The 20000-nt window shown below is 43.8% G+C and overlaps 1 protein-coding gene across 1 annotated transcript in view; it reads left to right on the top strand.

Annotated features, from left to right (window-relative positions):
- spata17 (spermatogenesis associated 17) overlaps nucleotides 1–20000 on the top strand; it is a gene marked incomplete at both ends in the record, with an annotated part of 64830 nt that overhangs the window by 41435 nt on the left and 3395 nt on the right. Inside the window, one exon of the mRNA XM_080771884.1 lies at nucleotides 6047–6164. Within this exon, the coding sequence (XP_080628010.1) occupies nucleotides 6047–6164 (118 nt within the window). The remainder of the gene's footprint in view (nucleotides 1–6046; nucleotides 6165–20000) is intronic.

The following is a 20000-nucleotide window of genomic DNA, read 5'->3' as shown; positions in this document are numbered from 1 at the left end:
CAGAACGACAAAATGTGAAGATTGGCGTGAGACAGCTGAGATGTGTGGACTCACAATACATTTGCTAGCTTTGCCACACGCACACTCACACACACGCACGCACGCACACACACGTGCACACACACACACACACACACACACACACACACACACACGCACGCACACAGAAACTTGCTCAACAGAATAACAACCAAGCAGAGGACCGTTATAGAAGGAAAAGTGGAGATATTGCACGAGAGAGAGAGAGAGAGAGAGAAGGAGCGATAAACGTGAGTTTGAACACAGATGAAGGAGTTAGTGATTGAATAAATCTTCATATACCACTCGTTCGCTGTGGATCACATTATTAGGCCCCTGATATTGATTCGATAGCTCCATGCCATTCCGAACGAGCTGAGCTTCCTTCATGAAGAGAAGAATATCGTCCATATATTTGACTGTGCTGTGATGCAGGACTCTGTCTTTCTTGTGCTTTGCTCAATGCTTCTCTGTGTGATTTCTTTGATTGTTAACAGAGGGCCTATAACCTTGATATCTTTAAAGGCTTTTTTGTTCTGTTGCTCTCTCTCTCTCTCTCTCTCTCTCTCTCTCTCTCTCTCTCTCTCTCTCTCTGTATGCGTGTGCGTGTGCGTGCCTGTGTGTGTCTCTCTCTCCTTCTCTCTCTCCATCTCTCTCTCTCTCTCACTCTCCAATTGAAGCCCACCACACACCGTCTGCGACCGTGTGCGGCGCCGCGCCGCCTGGAAAATAGAACTGTGTTCTATCGGCGCGCCGGGCGGCGCGGCTCCGCGCGGCGGACGGAGCCGGTGTGCATTAGGTTCATTGAAAATAATGGAGGCGGCTGTGAGCGCCGCGCGGCGCCGCTCGGGGGACGCAGCCGGTGTGTGTCGGGCTTTACACGTACAATTTACAATTGAGGCTCTTAACCGAAAAACACAGGCTGACGAGTAATGCCTCAGTATACGAGTATAAACCTCAGACCTGGCATCTGTCTAAACATTATACTCAAAAGAATAATTATCAATTGAAACTATATAGGATATATGTATACTATAAGAAAGAGTGACGTCGCTATATATGTGGCGGCCATCTTTCTTCGGTGCAGCTTTGTGTCTATATGGTACTTTTTAAATAACCATAGACGTCCACATATACTCATATGCTTTCATGACGTTCATATAAAAAAAATAACATTATCCCATTTTGGGTGGTAACCCCTTTTGGTGTTAACATTACGTCATGCTTTAGCTATTGAAAAATAGCAGATCTACAAGCTCGTAGCGCACCACTTGGTGGCGCGCTACGAGCTTGTAGGTCTGCTATTTTTGAAAAATCGAAGAGCGACTGACAATAGAAGAATTATTTTAGAATCTTATCTCAGGTCAGAATGGAAAACTGTCGGCATGTAGAAGACATTTTTTAGAATCTGATCTCAGGTCAGAATGGCACCGCAGCAAGATGGCCGCCGGTGTGAACTATACGTCGACAAGACTTTGCCTTGAGCCATCTATAGCCTTTATATATTATGTCTAAGATTCTCTCCCTCTCTGTCTGTGTCTCTGTGCCAGGAGAGATGAAAGGGATTGGCCTCTGGATTTAATACTAAGCCATCACTACCTGTGGGAGGAGGGATCAGAGAGGGAGAGAGAGGGAGAGATGGGGGGTACACTCTTAAGTGAGACGTGAATTTGGACACATGATTAATTTAGTGATTATATCTTGATACCACTGTGTGCGCTCGCGCGTGTGTGTGTGTGTGTGTGTGTGTGTGTGTGTGTGTGTGTGTGTTACAGGGTCCATTCAGGGATCCAGAGGCGGTGTGGGGGCAGCGATGTAGAAGCCCTGAACTGTCTGTCCGTCTGCAGAGCCCCTACACACACCTGGAGACCGTGCCACAACACCCCCCTACGCCACCGTCAGTACAACACACACACACGCATGCGCACACACACACACACACACACACACACACACACACACACCTGGAGACCGTGCCGCAACACCCCCCTACGCCACCGTCAGTACAACACACACACACACACACACACACCTGGAGACCGCCACACAACACCCCCCTATGACACCGTCAGTACAACACACACACACACACACACCTGGAGACCGCCACACAACACCCCCCTATGACACCGTCAGTACAACACACACACACACACACACACACCTGGAGACCGTGCCACACAACACCCCCCTACGCCACCGTCAGTACAACACACACACACACACACACACACACACACACACACACCTGGAGACCGTGCCACACAACACCCCCCTACGCCACCGTCAGTACAACACACACACACACACGCACGCGCACACACGCACACACACACACCTGGAGACCGCCACACAACACCCCCCTATGCCACCATCGGTACAACACACACTCACACACCAGATAGCAGAAACTCTATACCGTCCACTCTGTCGAGGCGCACACACAACAACAAACAAGCCCCTAATTAATCCCACCACTTTTACAGAACAACATAAATGATACAAACCAACAGACAACTACTGTACAGTACACAACCCTTTGTTGCTCTCACAAGAATGATGCTGGCAAAAAGGATTCAAGACAGAGAGAATTTAGATAGAGAAGAGAGGTTTCTTTTTTTATATTTTCTTTTATCCCACGATTTTGTAACCCATTTTTCACCCCTGTGTCAATCATCTAATAATGTGATCCTGGGCTCTACACACCCTCCGCCAACCTAGTCCCCATACAGTATATGGTCCCAAGGGGAGAGCAACGGACTTGAACTCATGCTTTGAGAAAAGAGGTTTATTTGTCACTCACTTTCACCTCACCTCACCTCAAGAAATAATAATAAATAATAATCATATCGTAACTTGAACGGCCCCCCTATACGGTAATAGGGCCGATATACGTTCTGCTATGACGCAGGCATATTAGCCCATTCTGACCTGAGATCAGATTAAAAAAAAAGGTCTTCTAACATCCTGACAGTTTTCCATTCTGACCTGAGATCAGATTCTGAAAAATGTCTTCTACGTCAGTCGCTCTTCGATTTTTCAAAAATAGCAGACCTACAAGCTCGTAGCGCGCCACTCGGTGGCGCGCTATGAGCTTGTAGATCTGCTGTTTTTCAATAGCTAAAGCGCGACGTTACTCTAGAGATGTGAGGGCCTCAAATATCTCAAATCGATCGCAACATTCCGAATCTGTTTAGGTCATTTTAGTATACATTTAGTACAATACATTAGTTTCCCTGTCAGCTGGATATATTAGCTATACGACAGTAGCTTTGCGCTCGGTCACATTCACGTAGGCGACGAGTCCTTTTATCCCCCACTTGAGACTACACAGCGGGTTGATTGCAGAGCCACACCAGTTTTGTATCGGGTTTAATTAGGAGAGCGTGTGTGCGTGCGTGCGTGCGTGCGTGCGTGCATGCGCATGTCCGTGCGTCGTGTGCATGTTCTTGCATGCACTTGCCTTGTTCACGCCCACACCATGCCCTGATTGTTCTGGCCTGTTTCACTTTCACTTTTAGAACTATATACCTCATACTGTATATAGCCTCATTACGACGACACCCTGACTAAAAACACTACTCGTAGATCATTGTGTGTGTGTGTGTGTGTGTGTGTGTGTGTGTGTGTGTGTGTGTGTGTGTGCACGCGCGTGCGTGCACGTTGTCATTAATCCCCATTTGATCTGTCTCACACTAAATCTACCCAGCAACATTTCAAAAGGCCACCGAAAATGATTGTCCCTTCCTGTCTGTCTGTCTGTCTAACACCAAAAGGGGCTCCCACCCAAAATGGGTTAATTTGTGCTGTACAACTCATAATAGTTCAAGCTTCTGCATTTTTGTATAAACTCTTGTTTTGTCTGGACATGTTCATAATTAGTGCCACTATTAGTATGTGACGATATAGAACACTTTTCATGAATTGAAAGCTTCTATAGATTAGTCGTTTTAGCCTGTTTTTCCAAAAATCCAGCTATAGTGTGTATACTTCCACATCCTTACCAAATTATAAACTCTACGTCTTCTCTCAATCTCACGTCATTCTGCACACGTGTCGACAACCGAATGTGTAAAAGCGCATAATTCAAAATCTCCGACCTTTAAAAGTCGCCGATTGTAGACATCGGCGACGTTTGTATATAGCCAAATTAAGGACAGCATTGTCTTCCACCCTTGTTGTTACTGCCAGACACATTTGGAATTGAACACTCAGTTGGGCACCGATTGTGACCCAGCTGTAAATGTTTAGCGTTTAGTATTTTGTGTTCACTGAAGTAAATTCAGAGCGCTTTGCTCTGGGAGCACACACTGGGCCACACAGTGAAAAGCATCTTTAAAAATGTGATGGTTGTGTGGACTGTATACTCACTCCCCGAAAATTGCAGGACCAAAGCACGAACATCACGCATCACATGTGGCACCCAGTTGTTGGAAAACTAAAACTGACTTGTATGACTTGTATTATTCTCACATTCGCACAGATTTCAGTTTTAGCTGAATAATAGGTAAGCACTTGCAATTCTAAATATTTAACATCCGGTGTAGTCTTTTAGCTTTCCTGTAAAGTGGCAGTTCTTGTCCGAAATTAATTATTTCTCTGCCAGCTAGCTGTTAGCATAAATTAAGTTCCCAGTGCCACCATACGAGAAGGAGTTTGCCCGCCATGATGGTTCATTATGGCGACTCTTGATTTGAAATCGATACGGTAACTATTTAGCAAATAAATTAAATCTGTGTGAAACATGTGGATAGTGCTGTTTTTTAAGTGAAAATTTATTAATTTGGATATATACATATGTAAACACAGTGATTCTCTGGAAAACACAGTCATTAATGTAATTAAACCCGCTTTTTTTTCTTTATTTCATAGCAAAAAGATTCGATAGCAATTATTTGCATTGCAAAACGATACGATACAAAGTCAATGTTGCTGTTTTCATTTAGATACTTCGATTCTTGAAATTAAAATAGATTTTTCGATGCAGTTATTATGATCGTTACACCCCTGGTATATACGGACGGACCTAGCAAATAACGCCCCCTAGCGGCAGGGTCTGTGTACAGACGTGGCACAAAAATAATTAAGTTTGGATTTGGAGTGAATGATGCCAGATTCTCCAAATCCCATCTATCTCTCACCGGCCCTTGTTTTCAGAAATGAGTCCTGGAATCCTCCTGAATTGCTACGACTATGTGTCACATGATACACACCAAGTGATATTAACCCATTTTAGGCGGGGACCCCTTTTGGTGTTTTAAGCTTTATGCTTTAGCTGTTGAAAAATAGCAGTTCTAAAACGGTTAGTCCCAAATAATACTTGATTTTGATTGGCTGGTTACCGTCACGTGACCGATAATCCACACCTTCAATCACTTTGTATCATCCTGCAGCCTTGTAGCTGAACTGGGGAAGGGGAGCGCTTGATTGCCTTAAACACGCTGGCCGTGCGGGCGTGTAAGCACCGCCCGCACTCATACTGTATGACTGTGAATGTGTGGCTCCAGGCAGCTCCGTATAAAGACATCAAGCGCTATATTCTCCCGTCACATATAGTCTACTTGCCGAGCAAAACAAGGAAGTGCTGGCTCGCTCTTGGTGTTGCAAAGCGTAGCTACTTTTGTGAATTTAATAGTTTTATGAGGTTAATATTGCTATATGTTTTTAACCGTTTTAGAAAAGCAATAAGCCACTCGAGGCCCCAGCTTTATACCTGGTATTTTACAATGGCTGAGACCCTCTTTGAATATATATTCTTTCAGAGTGAACATTTTTAACTCAAATCTTTGCTTCTGGGAGGGAATGTTGCCTGGAACAACATATTTTCAGATGGGGGTTGGCGGCCGAATGCATATATTTTTCGGGGTCCTTGACATGAAATATCGAAAACCACTGATATAGAAACATGAGGTTTTTCCAGACAATCGTCAGGATTTATCGGACATTTTCTAAAATGTTGACGTCAGCAGGCCTGAATTAAATTTGATATCCAGCTAGCGCATGACCTTTGACCTCTGATTCTCTCCAGGTTCCTGCCGTTCTCCAAGGCCCATCGGAGGAACAGGAGGTACGAAAAACAGCTCCACAGTGCCTCCCCCGTCCGACCATTAGACCACCAGACAACCTCCTGGCTTAAGGAGAAGGAGGTGGGCGCACGCGCACACACACACACACACACACACACACACACACACACACACACACACTAGATACCTAAATGAATTCATTGTTGCTCTCTCCTCTAGAGAGGGCAGCAGAAACCCTCCAACTTCAGACGTACAAATTTGTCAAAAGTGACAGCAATTTAATAAATCGCCGTTCTCCATCACACGCATATGCACACCCACCCACACACCCACCCACGCACTCACACACACACACACACACACGCTCACAACAATTCCCAGTCAAGCCCACCGATGCCCACCCTCTATGTATACGTAAATGAGGTGTGTGTGTGTGTGTGTGCGTGCGTGCGTGTGGAGGGGGGTTGTCCGCCCATGTGTGAGCTGGTATGTGTTGATGTGCATGCGCGCGTGTGCGTGTGTGTGTGTGTGTGTGTGTGTGTGTGCGCGCCCTGCGGTGCGGTCCAGGCATTAGGTAATTGACTGTGTCTTTGCTCAAGGCCTTTCATGGATCACCATCCTTTATTAGCTCACTTCCCAGCACGCACGCACGCACACACACGCACACACACACACACACACGCACACACACAAAGTTCCCAGCAGCCCCACCCAAACCCCCCCCCCCCATCCAAGCCAATTGCCCGGAAACGAGGAGTGAGAGGCAGAGAGAGAGAAAGAGGTAAAGCGTATAGTGACGAGGAGGAGAGAAGTGACAGGAGGAACCAACAGCCTCAGGAAGGAGGAGGACAAATATGAGAGGGAGGGGGGGGGGTTGTCCCGGGGCTCAATGCAGGGGGAGGGGCCATTTTGGTGCAAAATGAGATGCATCTGTCGGCTGTGTGTGTGTGTGTGTGTGTGTGTGTGTGTGTGTGTGTGTGTGTGTGTGTGTGTGTGTGTGTGTGTGTGTGTGTGTGTGTGTGTGTGTGTGTGTGTGTGTGTGTGTGTGTGTGTGTGTGCGTGTGTGTGCGTGTGCTGAACCATGGTGTGAAAATCTTCCCAAACACCCAAACAGAAATACATTGTGTCAATAAATAAAGATTTTTTTTTTAAATCTAAAACTTCAACTTTGATTGAGAGTGAGATTGTCCTGAAATGTTTTTCACGCTATTTTTTGCCAATTTTTTTACATTATTTTCTTCATCTTTTGTCTATTTTTGTCTCCGGCATATATTTGTGCTTATTATTGTCCATTGTAACAATTATAAACAATATGTTGTAACAATTATAAATACTGCTATGACAAATAATAATAAATCATAATTTGTACAGTGCAAATTCACAGGAGGAAATGTATTTTCCAGACTATTTTCCATTGCGCTGTCTTCCAAATACTGAACAGCTGGGGACCCTAACATTGTGAAATATTCAAAAGTATAATTTATATTTAATCACGTAATACCTAATAATAATAATAATAATAAACAGTTTGCCGCTTATATAAGAGTCTCCATAGAGTCTCCATATATCTCTCTTTGGAATGCGTGCGTGCGTGTGTGTGTGTGTGTGTGTGTGTGTGTGTGTGTGTGTGTGTGTGTGTGTGTGTGTGTGTGTGTGTGTGTGTGTGTGTGTGTGTGTGTGTGTGTGTGTGTGTGTGTGTGTGTGTGTGTGTGTGTGTGCGTGCGTGCGTGCGTGTACTTTTGATGGGTGCTTCAGAGTGACAGCTTCCTACTTGCCACTTGCCTAACCCCGCCTGTCCCAAAATACACACACACACACACACACACACCCTCCCCCTGGTAATGCTGTTGCTGATGCTTTTGATGAAGATGATGATGAAGATAATGATGATGGTCTCCAGCACAAGCCTGTCACACCGCTGTCAGTCACAGCGCATCAGATCTCACACACACACACACACACACACACACACACACGCATGCACACACGCACACAGACAGACACATGCACACACGCACACAGACAGACACACACACACACACACACACACGCACACACACACACACACACACACACACACACACACACACACACACACGCACATTTAACATCTTTATTTGCATTCACATTTTACAAGGAATTTCTTGAACACAAACAATAGTGGATGCGCTAACTTGAAAAAGAAAAGTCTACAACAAGTGCTTCAGGTACAGAAAGCAACGCCTTCTCCATATATGGTCGACTGTCAATTATTTGCAGACACTGAACAGAATTTTGCCGATGCCTGATCAGCTCTCGGCTCTTATTGGGCATGCCTGCAATCTGTAGGCCCCTCACCACTGATTTATGGACATTACAGAGGCTTCCAAATATGAACGCAAGTCGTTTACATCTGTAGCCAAGCTGTATAATAGCATCCTTAAGAAGACGCTGGTACTTAAGCAACCTTGGTAAGGAATGCCTCTTCCAGACTGTGGTCAAATGTACATGATGCCACTTCCAAAATGGTCACTTCTCTACTGTCCTCATCAACAACGATAACTATCTGGTGTATTAGCTGCAATCATTTTCATTATTGTGCATGAACATGGCAGTTGAAACACGTGAGTGCTTATACATTTTGGCAGATAATGAAACATATGAACTTAGGTCCTTAGCGCACACACACACAGACACACAGACACACACACACACACACACACACAGACGCACACACGCACACACACGCATGCATACACACACACACACGCACTCTCTGCCTCTCTCTTCCACTGTAATTATACGTGACTAAATTTGACTGAGGGACTGCCATTGGATTTTTTTTGAATTTTCGTTTTTTTTTCATAGCTTCAAATTGACATGTTGGTTGTTCAGTTTGACCGACCGGTTGTGGAGATATGGCTTATAGAGTATAATGTCTTGCAGAGAAACAGCGAGTTGAGAAAACAGGCTTGAAAGGCTCACTTCTGTGGTCTCTAAGATTACACCTACTGTAGCTACATATGTTTAAGCATTCATTTCATATTTACTCATAGTTGAGTAGACGGCTCTGCCCTGGTACTCATTAACATCATCATCAACATGGCTGCAGTGTTGTTTTCCTCGACTAATACTATGACGTCGACTACCTTTTTCCACTGGCGGAAACCGAATAAAAACCAAACGAAAACGAAGCTATGACGACTAAAACTATAAGACTAAATATATTGACAATTTCGTCAACAAATAAAAACTAGGCCAAAAATGTTAGGAAGGGACTATATAGTTTGACAAGAGATCCAGTCATTTTACAATTAGTTGCTGCTGCAAATAGCCGATCTACAGCGTAAGCTTGTAGATCGGCTATTTTCAGCAAGTGAAAAAAAAACGGTCATTACGACGGCATCAAGGCCCGCCGAAATACATTTAGTTTGACTAAATTCGCTGTCAAAAACACAACACTGCTATGGCTGTCCAGGCCGGCCTCCCTTCAACCACGTCATCCAGCTGTGCTCCTAATAGGCTCCGTTGCATAACGTGGAATACCTTTAGAGCAGTGGTAACCAACCTTTTCAAGCCCAAGAGCCCATTTTATTCCCAATTGTAAGCCAAGATCTACCACTAACACGTGTTAGAAAAAACACTTGTTTTTTTGCTATTTCTGACAGGCTCAATGCATGTGCACACATCCACAAAGACTAAAGCTTAAATTAGAATAAATACTTATAGTAAGTTATATTATCAATGTCAAATAATATTAAGACAAATTAGAAATAATTAGTATTAGAAATATTTTGTTTCTCATTTCAATGAATATTCACATTGGCAGATGTTCAAATGACATAGGCATAACATGACCGTATATTTGCACAGATATGGTGACATACTCTCAGGGTCAGCCCACCTTTAATGAGACTGCTGTGACTGAACTTTATCTGCAAGCGTTTTGAAATCTGGTTCATATTTAGTGATTGCCAGTCTGAGGGTGTCATTAAGATGTGAGTCAGTCATACGAGTTCTAAACTTGGATTTTATTATTTTCATTTGTGAAAAGGCCATTTCACATAAGTACGTGGAACCAAAGTAGGCATGCAGCTTCAGTGCACACGACACAATCAGGGGATTCTTCTCTGCTCACAAGAGACCAAAATTCCTTCTCTTTAGCTCTGACCTGCAGGTGACAGTCACTTACTAATCCAATAATCTCCATTTAAATATCTGAAGTTAATGCAAACACAACACATCCTGCATTTTATCAGACAGCAGTTCAATGACAGTAGGCTCAGTAAAGAGGAAAGGGTTTGATACAAAAGCAGCTACTTGACTCATGCGTTGTACTTCAACAAGTTTTCATATTTCATATTTATCATATTTTTTGCTCTATGTGTGCATGTGTACAGAATTCAAACTGTAGCATTGATTATTGCACGGACAGAAGTCATTCTTTCCCTTTGCATATGCCCTGGAGTGCACTCGCCTATTAGTTTGCATTGCAGACTGGTATATTCAGTATATTTTTCTCATTTTTATATTTTTGTTGTTGCTGCGCAGCAGTTGAGGAGAACGCAACTATGCATTCCTTTAAGCAACACAACTTCTGCAGCTGCATCCATATGTTTAGAATTTGCATCAATGATCAAATCCCAATAATAAAAAATATTATAACAACGAAGTCGGAGGTCGGAGAATACATACAGTATGAATGACGGCGGGATTTATTTGACAATCTGTCCTGCTTTCTTCACGAGAAGAGAAGAGCGCTCACAGCTGCTAATATGGTAGCAGCCCTGTGGCTGACCTGTTGAGATGTGAACCTGGGTCTGGGAAGCTCAGAGCTGCAGCCATTGGCTCATGATACGAGCACACGACCAATAGGACAGATCATTCAGTGTTGCTAAGATACCACCCCCCCACCACACACGCACACACAACCTTGGACGATGGGGTCTATTCTCAAACTCAGAGTCACAGCGCTCTGCTCAAAATTAATTTGCATGTGACGAGCGGCACTGACATTATTCCAATGGGTCTGACACTTCGCGATCGACTGGAAACGTTCCCGCGATCGACTGGTAGCTCGCGAACCCCCTGGTTGGTTACCCCTGCTTTAGAGTATATATTAATAGAGACGTCACCGGGGAGGAAACCCTGGGGGCGAAAAATACATAGTGGCTAAATTCGGTATTGCAGCTCGACAAGTCGACATTGCGCAACGTTCATGTTATCGGGGCAATGACACGTGAACACTATATGTTACATGCGTGAACGCGAGCAAACGGCGCAATGATAGTCAACGGCACAGCGCGTTCATGTGTTTGGGGCCCAATCCATCCCAGAATGCACTCTGTTCCTACCGCGAAGGAGGAATGAAATCGCCCTCATGCGCTTTTGAGCAACTTAATGCAAGTGGACGGGAGGAGAAATCCGGTGGCGTCTAATTAGTATATAGTGTAATACCGGCTTTTACCACCGTTTCCTTTTCCCCGTTCATTTTCCCAAATAGCTGCATTTGATTGTCTCGGCATCAGCAAAAAGAAAACACACATGAAGTTGTCATATTGTGTTTCCTCATACTACATTGCCCATTGACCTGTCTGTCTGTCTGTCTGTCTGTCTGTCTGTCTGTCTGTCTGTCTGTCTGTCTGTCTGTCTGTCTGTCTGTCTGTCTGTCTGTCTGCCTGTCTGTCTGTCCCGCCGTATCCACCCGTCTGTCCCATTCAGTGCTATAATAGTTGTGTTTTCCTACAGTGCTCTGTTCTAATTAGCAGGCTTGGTGTTAATCGAGTTCACTATAGAGTGAGTGGTCACGTCTGCATCGGATTCTGCTCCGAGCCTTGCCGTCCCCTCGAATTAGACTGACACCCATCACAACTTCAAAAACTCATGCTAACACGCACGCACACACACACACACACGCACACACACACACACACACACACACACACACACATTTTAATGTTGCCACAGTAATTGCTTCTCCAAGTCCTTCATCTATTCTATCTAACTCCCCCATGCTTCCACCCAGCCACCCCTCCACACACACACACACACACACACACACACACACACACACACACACGCACACACAGAGTATTTTGTCCTCCCAGCTACTCTGCAGTGAGGCTTTGTTATTGTCATTATTACATGGAGGAAGCAAAGCTTAAGGCAATGGCGACAGGAGAGCGAGCACGCACACACACACACACACACACACACACACACACACACACACACACACACACACACACACACACACAGTTTCTTAATGGTCTCAAACATAATGCATCACAGTGATGCACATACTGCTGATATATGAGCGATCTTTTAAATGGAACAATATTCATTAGCAGCAATTAATACTTGAACTAAAATAGACCGCACGTATACACAGACAAAGAGGGAAGGTGGGTTAAGGGAACAACGTGCGTGCGTGCGTGCGTGCGTGTGTGACTTGCAGTAAGTTTACCCCATATGGGATCTGTGTGTAATGTATGCCATACTATTTTTAACCACTTAGACTTGTTGACCGGGGTCCCTCAGGGGTCTGTACTCGTTCCCCCTCTATAGAGGGTATGCATGCATAGAGTGAATGGGAAGTTGAGTGGCAAAGTGAGCGGAAAAGTGAGTTTAACGTTGCTTAACCCATTCTGACCTGAGATCAGATTCATACGAGGTTTCCACTGGACACACACTGGTCTGATTAAACCCATTCTGACCTGAGATCAGATTCTAAAAATGTCAGTCGTTCTTCGATTTTTCAAAAAAATAGCAGACCTACAAGCTCGTAGCGCGCCACTCGGTGGCGCGCTATGAGCTTGTAGATCTGCTATTTTTCAATAGCTAAAGCACGACACGATGCTAACACCAAAATGGGTTCCCGTTCAGAATGGGTTAACGTCGTCTAATGCAATCAGATAGGACTTTTCTGTTTGGAGGTATATGAAAATAGCCAATTGCGCAACACGCTGTAAACTAGAATGTTTTTGCATAGTCTTTGCCTGTTATATGACAAAATTGAGATGCTATAGGGTTCTTCTCTTGGGTGATCTCCGTTCAGCCAGCCTGCCCGCCCGCCCACATACAGATTAGTGCCCAGATTTGCCCAGAGAGAGAGAGAGAGAAAGAGAGAGAGCTAATTCTCCATAACTGTTTTACAACATGTGTAAAGCTCTGTGGCGCCCCGTGCATTTGCGCAACCATAAAGCATTCCTTCTGCCAGCATGCTTCCACAAATATGTATCAATTAGCTTAACCCTTTGGCCCAATATTCATCACCTAGGCTCTATACATTCTGAAACACCGGTCGGTCAGTCACGCGTCACATGCATCGTAGTCAACATATCTGAAAGACAAGCCGATGCATCAAAATGGCTGCTCTCTGTGGGGTCAAAATGGCTGCCCTCTGTGGGGTCAAAATGGCCGCCCTCAGTGGGGTCAACGCACGGCACTTCGGTCCTATTGCTGGCGTGCGATAAACGTATAGTTTAGTGCCTATATAAGTGTGCCACAATGCATCATGGGAACACGACTGGACTATACCCCTTTTTAAGTGAACGGGGAATCTGTCGCATCTGACTCATGGTGTGACACAGATGTGTGACGCCAAAAGTAGCCGATGTGCAATTTGTATACGCTTGCAGATCTGTTATTGTCCGTGTGGGACACGGTCATACGATACGGCCAGGACACATTCATTGTTTTTTAATTAGATTATTAGACGTATTCTGAAAATGCAAGTCCTCTACTGTATTGTGTATAATTTTTGTTGCTTTTCTTAGCGGTGCCTCCACTCCATTACGCAGCTATGCGTGTGTCCCCGTCTGTCCCTGTCCCCACACGGTATAATAACTGTCATTTATCGACCGTTTCGGACGCCGGAAGGCTTGCCGGAACCAAAGCGAGCCCCCTGGGCGCGTTCCTGGGGGGTCTGGATGCTGCGGGGACCCCTGCACGGTACTTTTTTTTTAACCCCTTTTTCTCCCCCAATTTGGTCGTTATATGCCAATGGATTACTCCCCACATCTGTATCTGTGCATAACTGTGGGCAGATACTCTATACCACTGAGAGTTTATCATGTCCTTTACTCAGAGTTTGGTCCGACCAGATATTGTTATTATTATTAGGGATGAGAGAGAGAGAGAGAGAGGAAGAGAGAGAGAGAGAGAGAGAGAGAGAGAGAGATCATGGTGAGGAAGGTGATATGTGTCCTCTCTTTGACATGGCCCCATGCTTTAACGCGAGCAGCCATCTCTGTTGTCATTAGCGGGCCATCAGCCGCTGTCTCTTCCTGTTTACTGGCTCAGTAAAGCACCGCCGTATAACCCTGTTAAAATGCTCAACTATGATGCATTAAGATACAGAGGCTGGGCCTCTTAACCCATTCTGAACGGGAACCCATTTCAGTGTTAGCATCATGTTATGCTTTAGCTATTGAAAAATAGCAGATCTACAAGCTCATAGCGCGCCACCGAGTGGCGCGCTACGAGCTTGTAGGTCTGCTATTTTTTGAAAAATCGAAGAACGACTGACATTTTTTTAAATCTAATCTCAGGTCAGAATGGGTTCATCAGACCAGTGTGTGTCCAGTGGAAACCTCGTATTAATCTGATCTCAGGTCAGAATGGGTTAAAACCCTTTGAGCTGCACTCAGACTGCTATAGCGTTGGGACGGATGATACATCACCGGTCCAGCGCCTTATACACACATAGACACGGCTATAAGGAACCTTCACGTCCATGTCTCTCGCTGAGCTGTCTGATGCTCACTTTAACCCATTCTGACCTGAGACCAGATTCTAACGCACAGCAGAATGGTGGTTCTTTAACGCATTTTGACCTGAGATCAGATTCTAAAAATGTCTTCTAAATCCTGACAGTTTAAAAAAATAGCAGACCTACAAGCTCGTAGCACGCCACTCGGTGGCGCGCTATGGTTTGTAGATCTGCTATTTTTCAATAGCTAAAGCACAATATAATGCTAACACCCTTTTGGTGTTTTTATTATGTTATACTGTAGCTATTAAAAAATAGCGAGTGCATGCCGCGCTATGAACTTCTGCCATTTTTCAAAAGTCGTGAAAATGTGCCTCAAATCTTTTTTAATATATATTATTACAGAGTGAACATTTTAACTCAAATCTTTGCTTCTGTTGGGGAGGTCCCTGCATGGAACAACATATTTTCAGATGTAGGGGTCGACGGAGGCATATTACATATAATTTTTGGGGTCCTTGACGTGAAATACTGAGCACCACACCACGTTTTTCTGAAAACTGTCGGGATTTTGAAGACTTTTTTATTTTATTTCGACGTCAGGCATAAATGGGTTAATGTGTTATTGTATCTCAAATGCGCACGGAGATCAGCTGTCCGAGAGACCTTAACCCATTCTGAACGGGAACCCATTTTGGTGTTAGTATCATGTTATGCTTTAGCTATTGAAAAATAGCAGATCTACAAGCTCATGTGCACCGAGTGGCGCGCTACGAGCTTGTAGGTCTGCTATTTTTGAAAAATCGGAAGAACGACTGACATTTTTTTAATCTGATCTCAGGTCAGAATGGGTTAATCAGACCAGTGTGTGTCCAGTGGAAACCTCGTATGAATCTGATCTCAGGTCAGAATGGGTTAAGAGATGATATACCCTTGCACCTCATTATGTATCGAGATACAAACGGCGAAAGCCAACCTGCATTGGTGTTAGAATTCAAACTGATATTTTTTAACGGACATTGTAGTGTTAACCTAATGAGAAATGAGAACGCTAAATTGTGACAGCTTGTTGATGATTATATGAATGTTTTATGACCTAAAAAGATCAAACTTTCCTGTGTTGATGCGCTGAAATTTCACCCACGGATATAGTGAGAATAGCAGATCTATAAGCTCACGCAATGTGTCGCAATACGTGTCTCCATATAGGATATACTACTGCTGGTCATCTAATGTGATTGGCTTGGGAATGTGACAAAATATATATATATATATATATCCATGAATTCAATTCTTCATGGGGTGAGCAAATCGATTTTTGGTGGTGAACTATCCCTTTAGCGTTTTCGTGAAAAGAGGCGGGTGGGATTGGCAAGTAAATAGAGGATAAAAAAAGAACATTGTGGGAATGTTTTCAGGTGTATTTACTGTAGTGCGTGCGTACGTACGTGCGGGTTTTCCCCACACATGGAAATGAGCAGCGGGCAGACAGGTTAGAAGATAAGGCTTCCCTTAGCTTTAATTGACCCAGTGTGGATATGCTCCAGTGAAGCATGCTGCCATGCTACATGCTAGGATCGGCGCTCTCTATCTCTCTATCTGTAACATCTCTCCTCTCTCTCTCTCTGTCTCTTCTTCTCTTTTCTCTTCACTGTCTTTGCTTGTTTTCTCACTTGTTTTCCCGGCCTGCAACTTCTCCTTCCCTTTGTCTTTAACCCATTTTGGGCAGGAACCACTTTTGGTGTTATAATTTAGCTTTTGTCTCATAGCAATCTGAGAATCCCATCGTCAAATATTCGGGAAAACAGCGCCCCCCCCTGTTGTTCCAGTCTGTCTTGAGAGACTAGTCACATAGCACGCCACTCGCCTTGTAGGTCTGCTATTTTTGAAAAATCGTGAACATGTGGCACGAATGTGGTGTGAATAATATATTCTTTCAGAGCGAACGTTTTTAACTCAAATCTTTGCTACTGAGAGGGTCCCTGGAACGACATATTTTCAGATGCGGGGGTTGGCGGCCAATTAATAATTTTTGGGGTCCTTGACATGAAATAGTTTGAAAACAACTGATATGGAAACATTTGTAGAATCTAGTGTCAGGTCGAAATGGGTTAACACTCACACCTCGCACACGCTCTCGCACGCACGCACGCACGCACACACGCGCACACACACACACACACACACACACACACACACACACACACACACACACACATACACACGTCTCTTACCCCGAACATGACAGCAGTGTGTTGGTGGTGCTGGCATGAAATGCAGATGAAGTTTGTGCATGTACACTGTACGACTGACACTCGACGTAGTTGACAGAATAGTATACATACACTAACGGAGCACTGGTAGGAAAAAATAAATAAAAAACACAGCATATATTTTCTGACAGCAGCAGCAAAGGATTTTAATCTGCTTGCGTCATCTTTTTTTTTCTTTTTTTTTTCTCGTTTCTTATCCACTCTATCTACAATTTACAATTTAGGACAATTTAGCAGATCAACTTATGTGTACAGGGACTTACAAACTGCTTGAGCTGCGAGATGATGATATTATGACATGAACCGTAGTTTGATTGATTGAATGCTTTATTAGACAGAAATGAGTACAGTCAAACATATACTTGGTCTAACAGCGTGACACCAAAAAAGTCCTTGCAGCCTTGTTTCCATTGGGGACTTTTTTTTTGGTTTATTTGTTTATTTGGATCCCCATTAGCTATACTACCTTAGTAGCAGCTATACTCTTCCTGGGGTCCACACATAAAATACATTACAATTACATCATATTAAATACATTTTACAAAAATAAAATACAACTAAATATAAAACAAGTGATTAATAAATATAACATCGCAAACCATGAATACAATTTCAGTTTGAGTAGCCTACCGTTACAGTATATGAAAGATTTTATACAGTGTTCAATGACCATCATCAAAAGCATGAAGTGACATGAGATATGTCTTTAACTTATTTTTTTAAATCTGATTTACTTGTTGCCTGGCTGATTGATTTGTGATGGAAGACTAGGTACTGTATTCAATTCATAAACATGACATGAAAAAATAACAAAGTGACACGGTCAACAAATTACATCCCCCCCCCCCCCCCAATTTCAATGAGCAATACATCATATGAAAGCTTACATTATGCAGTTTCATAATATGTAAAAAAAAAAAAAAAAAAAAACTGTCTCAAAACACTGTACTCGGTCACAAATTATCATTTAAATAGAAAAAAAATAAACCAATGAAGTTCTACAAAGTAACGAGGTAAACATCAAACCTAGCATCTGTCCAAATACAAGCACATTTTGAACTCTCTTTACTGTATGTGTGTGAATCCAACAAGAGACCATACGAATCTTGACTTAAGTTAAGGGAGGGAGTTTGGTTTTAAACTACAGATCTGCATTAGATAGAAATGGCAGCCATAACTTACAGAGGGTATATATTTGCGCATGCATAAAGTGAATGGAAAATCGCGTTGCAAATCGAGTGGCAAAATGAGTGACAAAAAGTGACTTTTTAATGTTGTTTAATCGTCGTTTAATGCAATCAAATACAACGTTTCTGTGTGTGGATGTATGGGGTTGTCAAGGCCAGCAATTAGTTTTTTGCCTCGGTATAGGCGTTCCTGCATAACTTCCTGGTTGATGATGATGTCACATGCATACCCATAGAAATATATAAAAAAAAATAGATGCCTCATTGGCCGCTGCAGTTATTTGTAATTTTTTGTTTGGTCCAACATATTGTGTTTGTTTTGTTTTGTTTTGTCACGCTTAATTAAAAGGTCTTTAAATAAATACGTTTCGAAATGTCTATGGCAAAACAAATTCTATTGGGAACTATTTCCTGGGCCTGGCGTCGTCATGAAAGGGGACGGGACTGCGACGCTCCATACCCACCTGATATTAACTAATAACATAATAACACGCTATATTTATTTCCAGTAAGAGTATCAGTTCTTCGAGGTAAATCCCCGGGTGGACCTGCGTGGGGTACAATGGAGCACAATGGTATATCCCATTTTGGGCGGGAACCCCTTTGTTATGCTTTAGCTATTGAAAAATAGCAGATCTACAAGCTCGTAGCGCGCCACCGAGTGGCGCGCTACGAGCTTGTAGGTCTGCTATTTTTTTTTTAATCGAAGAGCGACTGACATAGAAGACATTTTTTTAGAACCTGATCTCAGGTCAGAATGGAAAACTGTCAGGATGTAGAAGACATTTTTTTAGAATCTGATCTCAGGTCAGAATGGGATATAGAAAGAGGGACAGGCTGTGTAATTGAGCGATGTCGCCGCGGCGGAGGCTAACCGCTGCGCGGCTGCTGCTCCAGACAACTGGGCAGGATAAGTGCACAGCACGAGTGACTGACAACAGGTGTGCTTGATTGATCAACCGGGAGAGTGTGTGTAGCAGGTGTGTCTAATGAGCCAATCAAAGTGTGGCGGCAATGATAGAACAATAGGACCGATATCTATCTATCTCTCTGTTATCCTTCTGTCCATCTGTCCGCCGCTGTGTGTGTGTTTCCTGTATAAGAACTAAGCTATAAGCCACATTCTCCCAGTAGGAAAAAAAAAACAAGATTATCGAATTTAACATAAAGTTTTTAAAATATGGCACCTAGCAACTGTGAGTCCCTAACTATAATGTATATTATTATACGCATATCCTTAAGATTATATTTCCGTTAAACATCTGATGATGGGGGGATTGTATGAGACATAAACTACTTTCTTGTCAGGGGCAATATTCACAGTATAGTATGCGTTGTCTGAAAGCGTATATACCTGTGTGTGTGTGTGTGTGTGTGTGTGTGTGTGTGTGTGTGTGTGTGTGTGTGCGTGTGTGCACATGCGCGCGTGTGTGTGTGTGTGTGTGTGTGTGTGTGTGTGTGTGTGCGCATGCGTGTGTGTGTGTGTGTGCGTGTGTGTGCGTGTGTGTGTGTGTGTGAGGATATAGGCACACAAAATGGAAAAAAGAAAATTGCACAGGTATGTAAAACAAACGTGTCATTAAGCGGTTCGGAGCACGCGCACGCACGCTCGTGTGAATGTCTGGTCCCTTATACTGCTCACTAATATATGCTGGTCAGGAGGGGGGTGTGGTGTGGTGGTGGGGGGCTTGTATAGGTGCGGGTTCGTTCGTCGGGTGTACAGGGGGGTTTGGGACTATGCAGGGGAAAAGGGGGGGGGGGGGGGGGGGGAAGCAATCACAAACACTTAAAGCCCGGAATGGCC

Source organism: Protomyctophum bolini (assembly GCF_963924005.1).
Source record: "Protomyctophum bolini genome assembly, chromosome: 1".
NCBI lineage: Eukaryota > Metazoa > Chordata > Actinopteri > Myctophiformes > Myctophidae > Protomyctophum > Protomyctophum bolini.
Note: the sequence above shows the minus strand (reverse complement) of the source record. Positions and strands in the feature narration are given on the sequence as shown.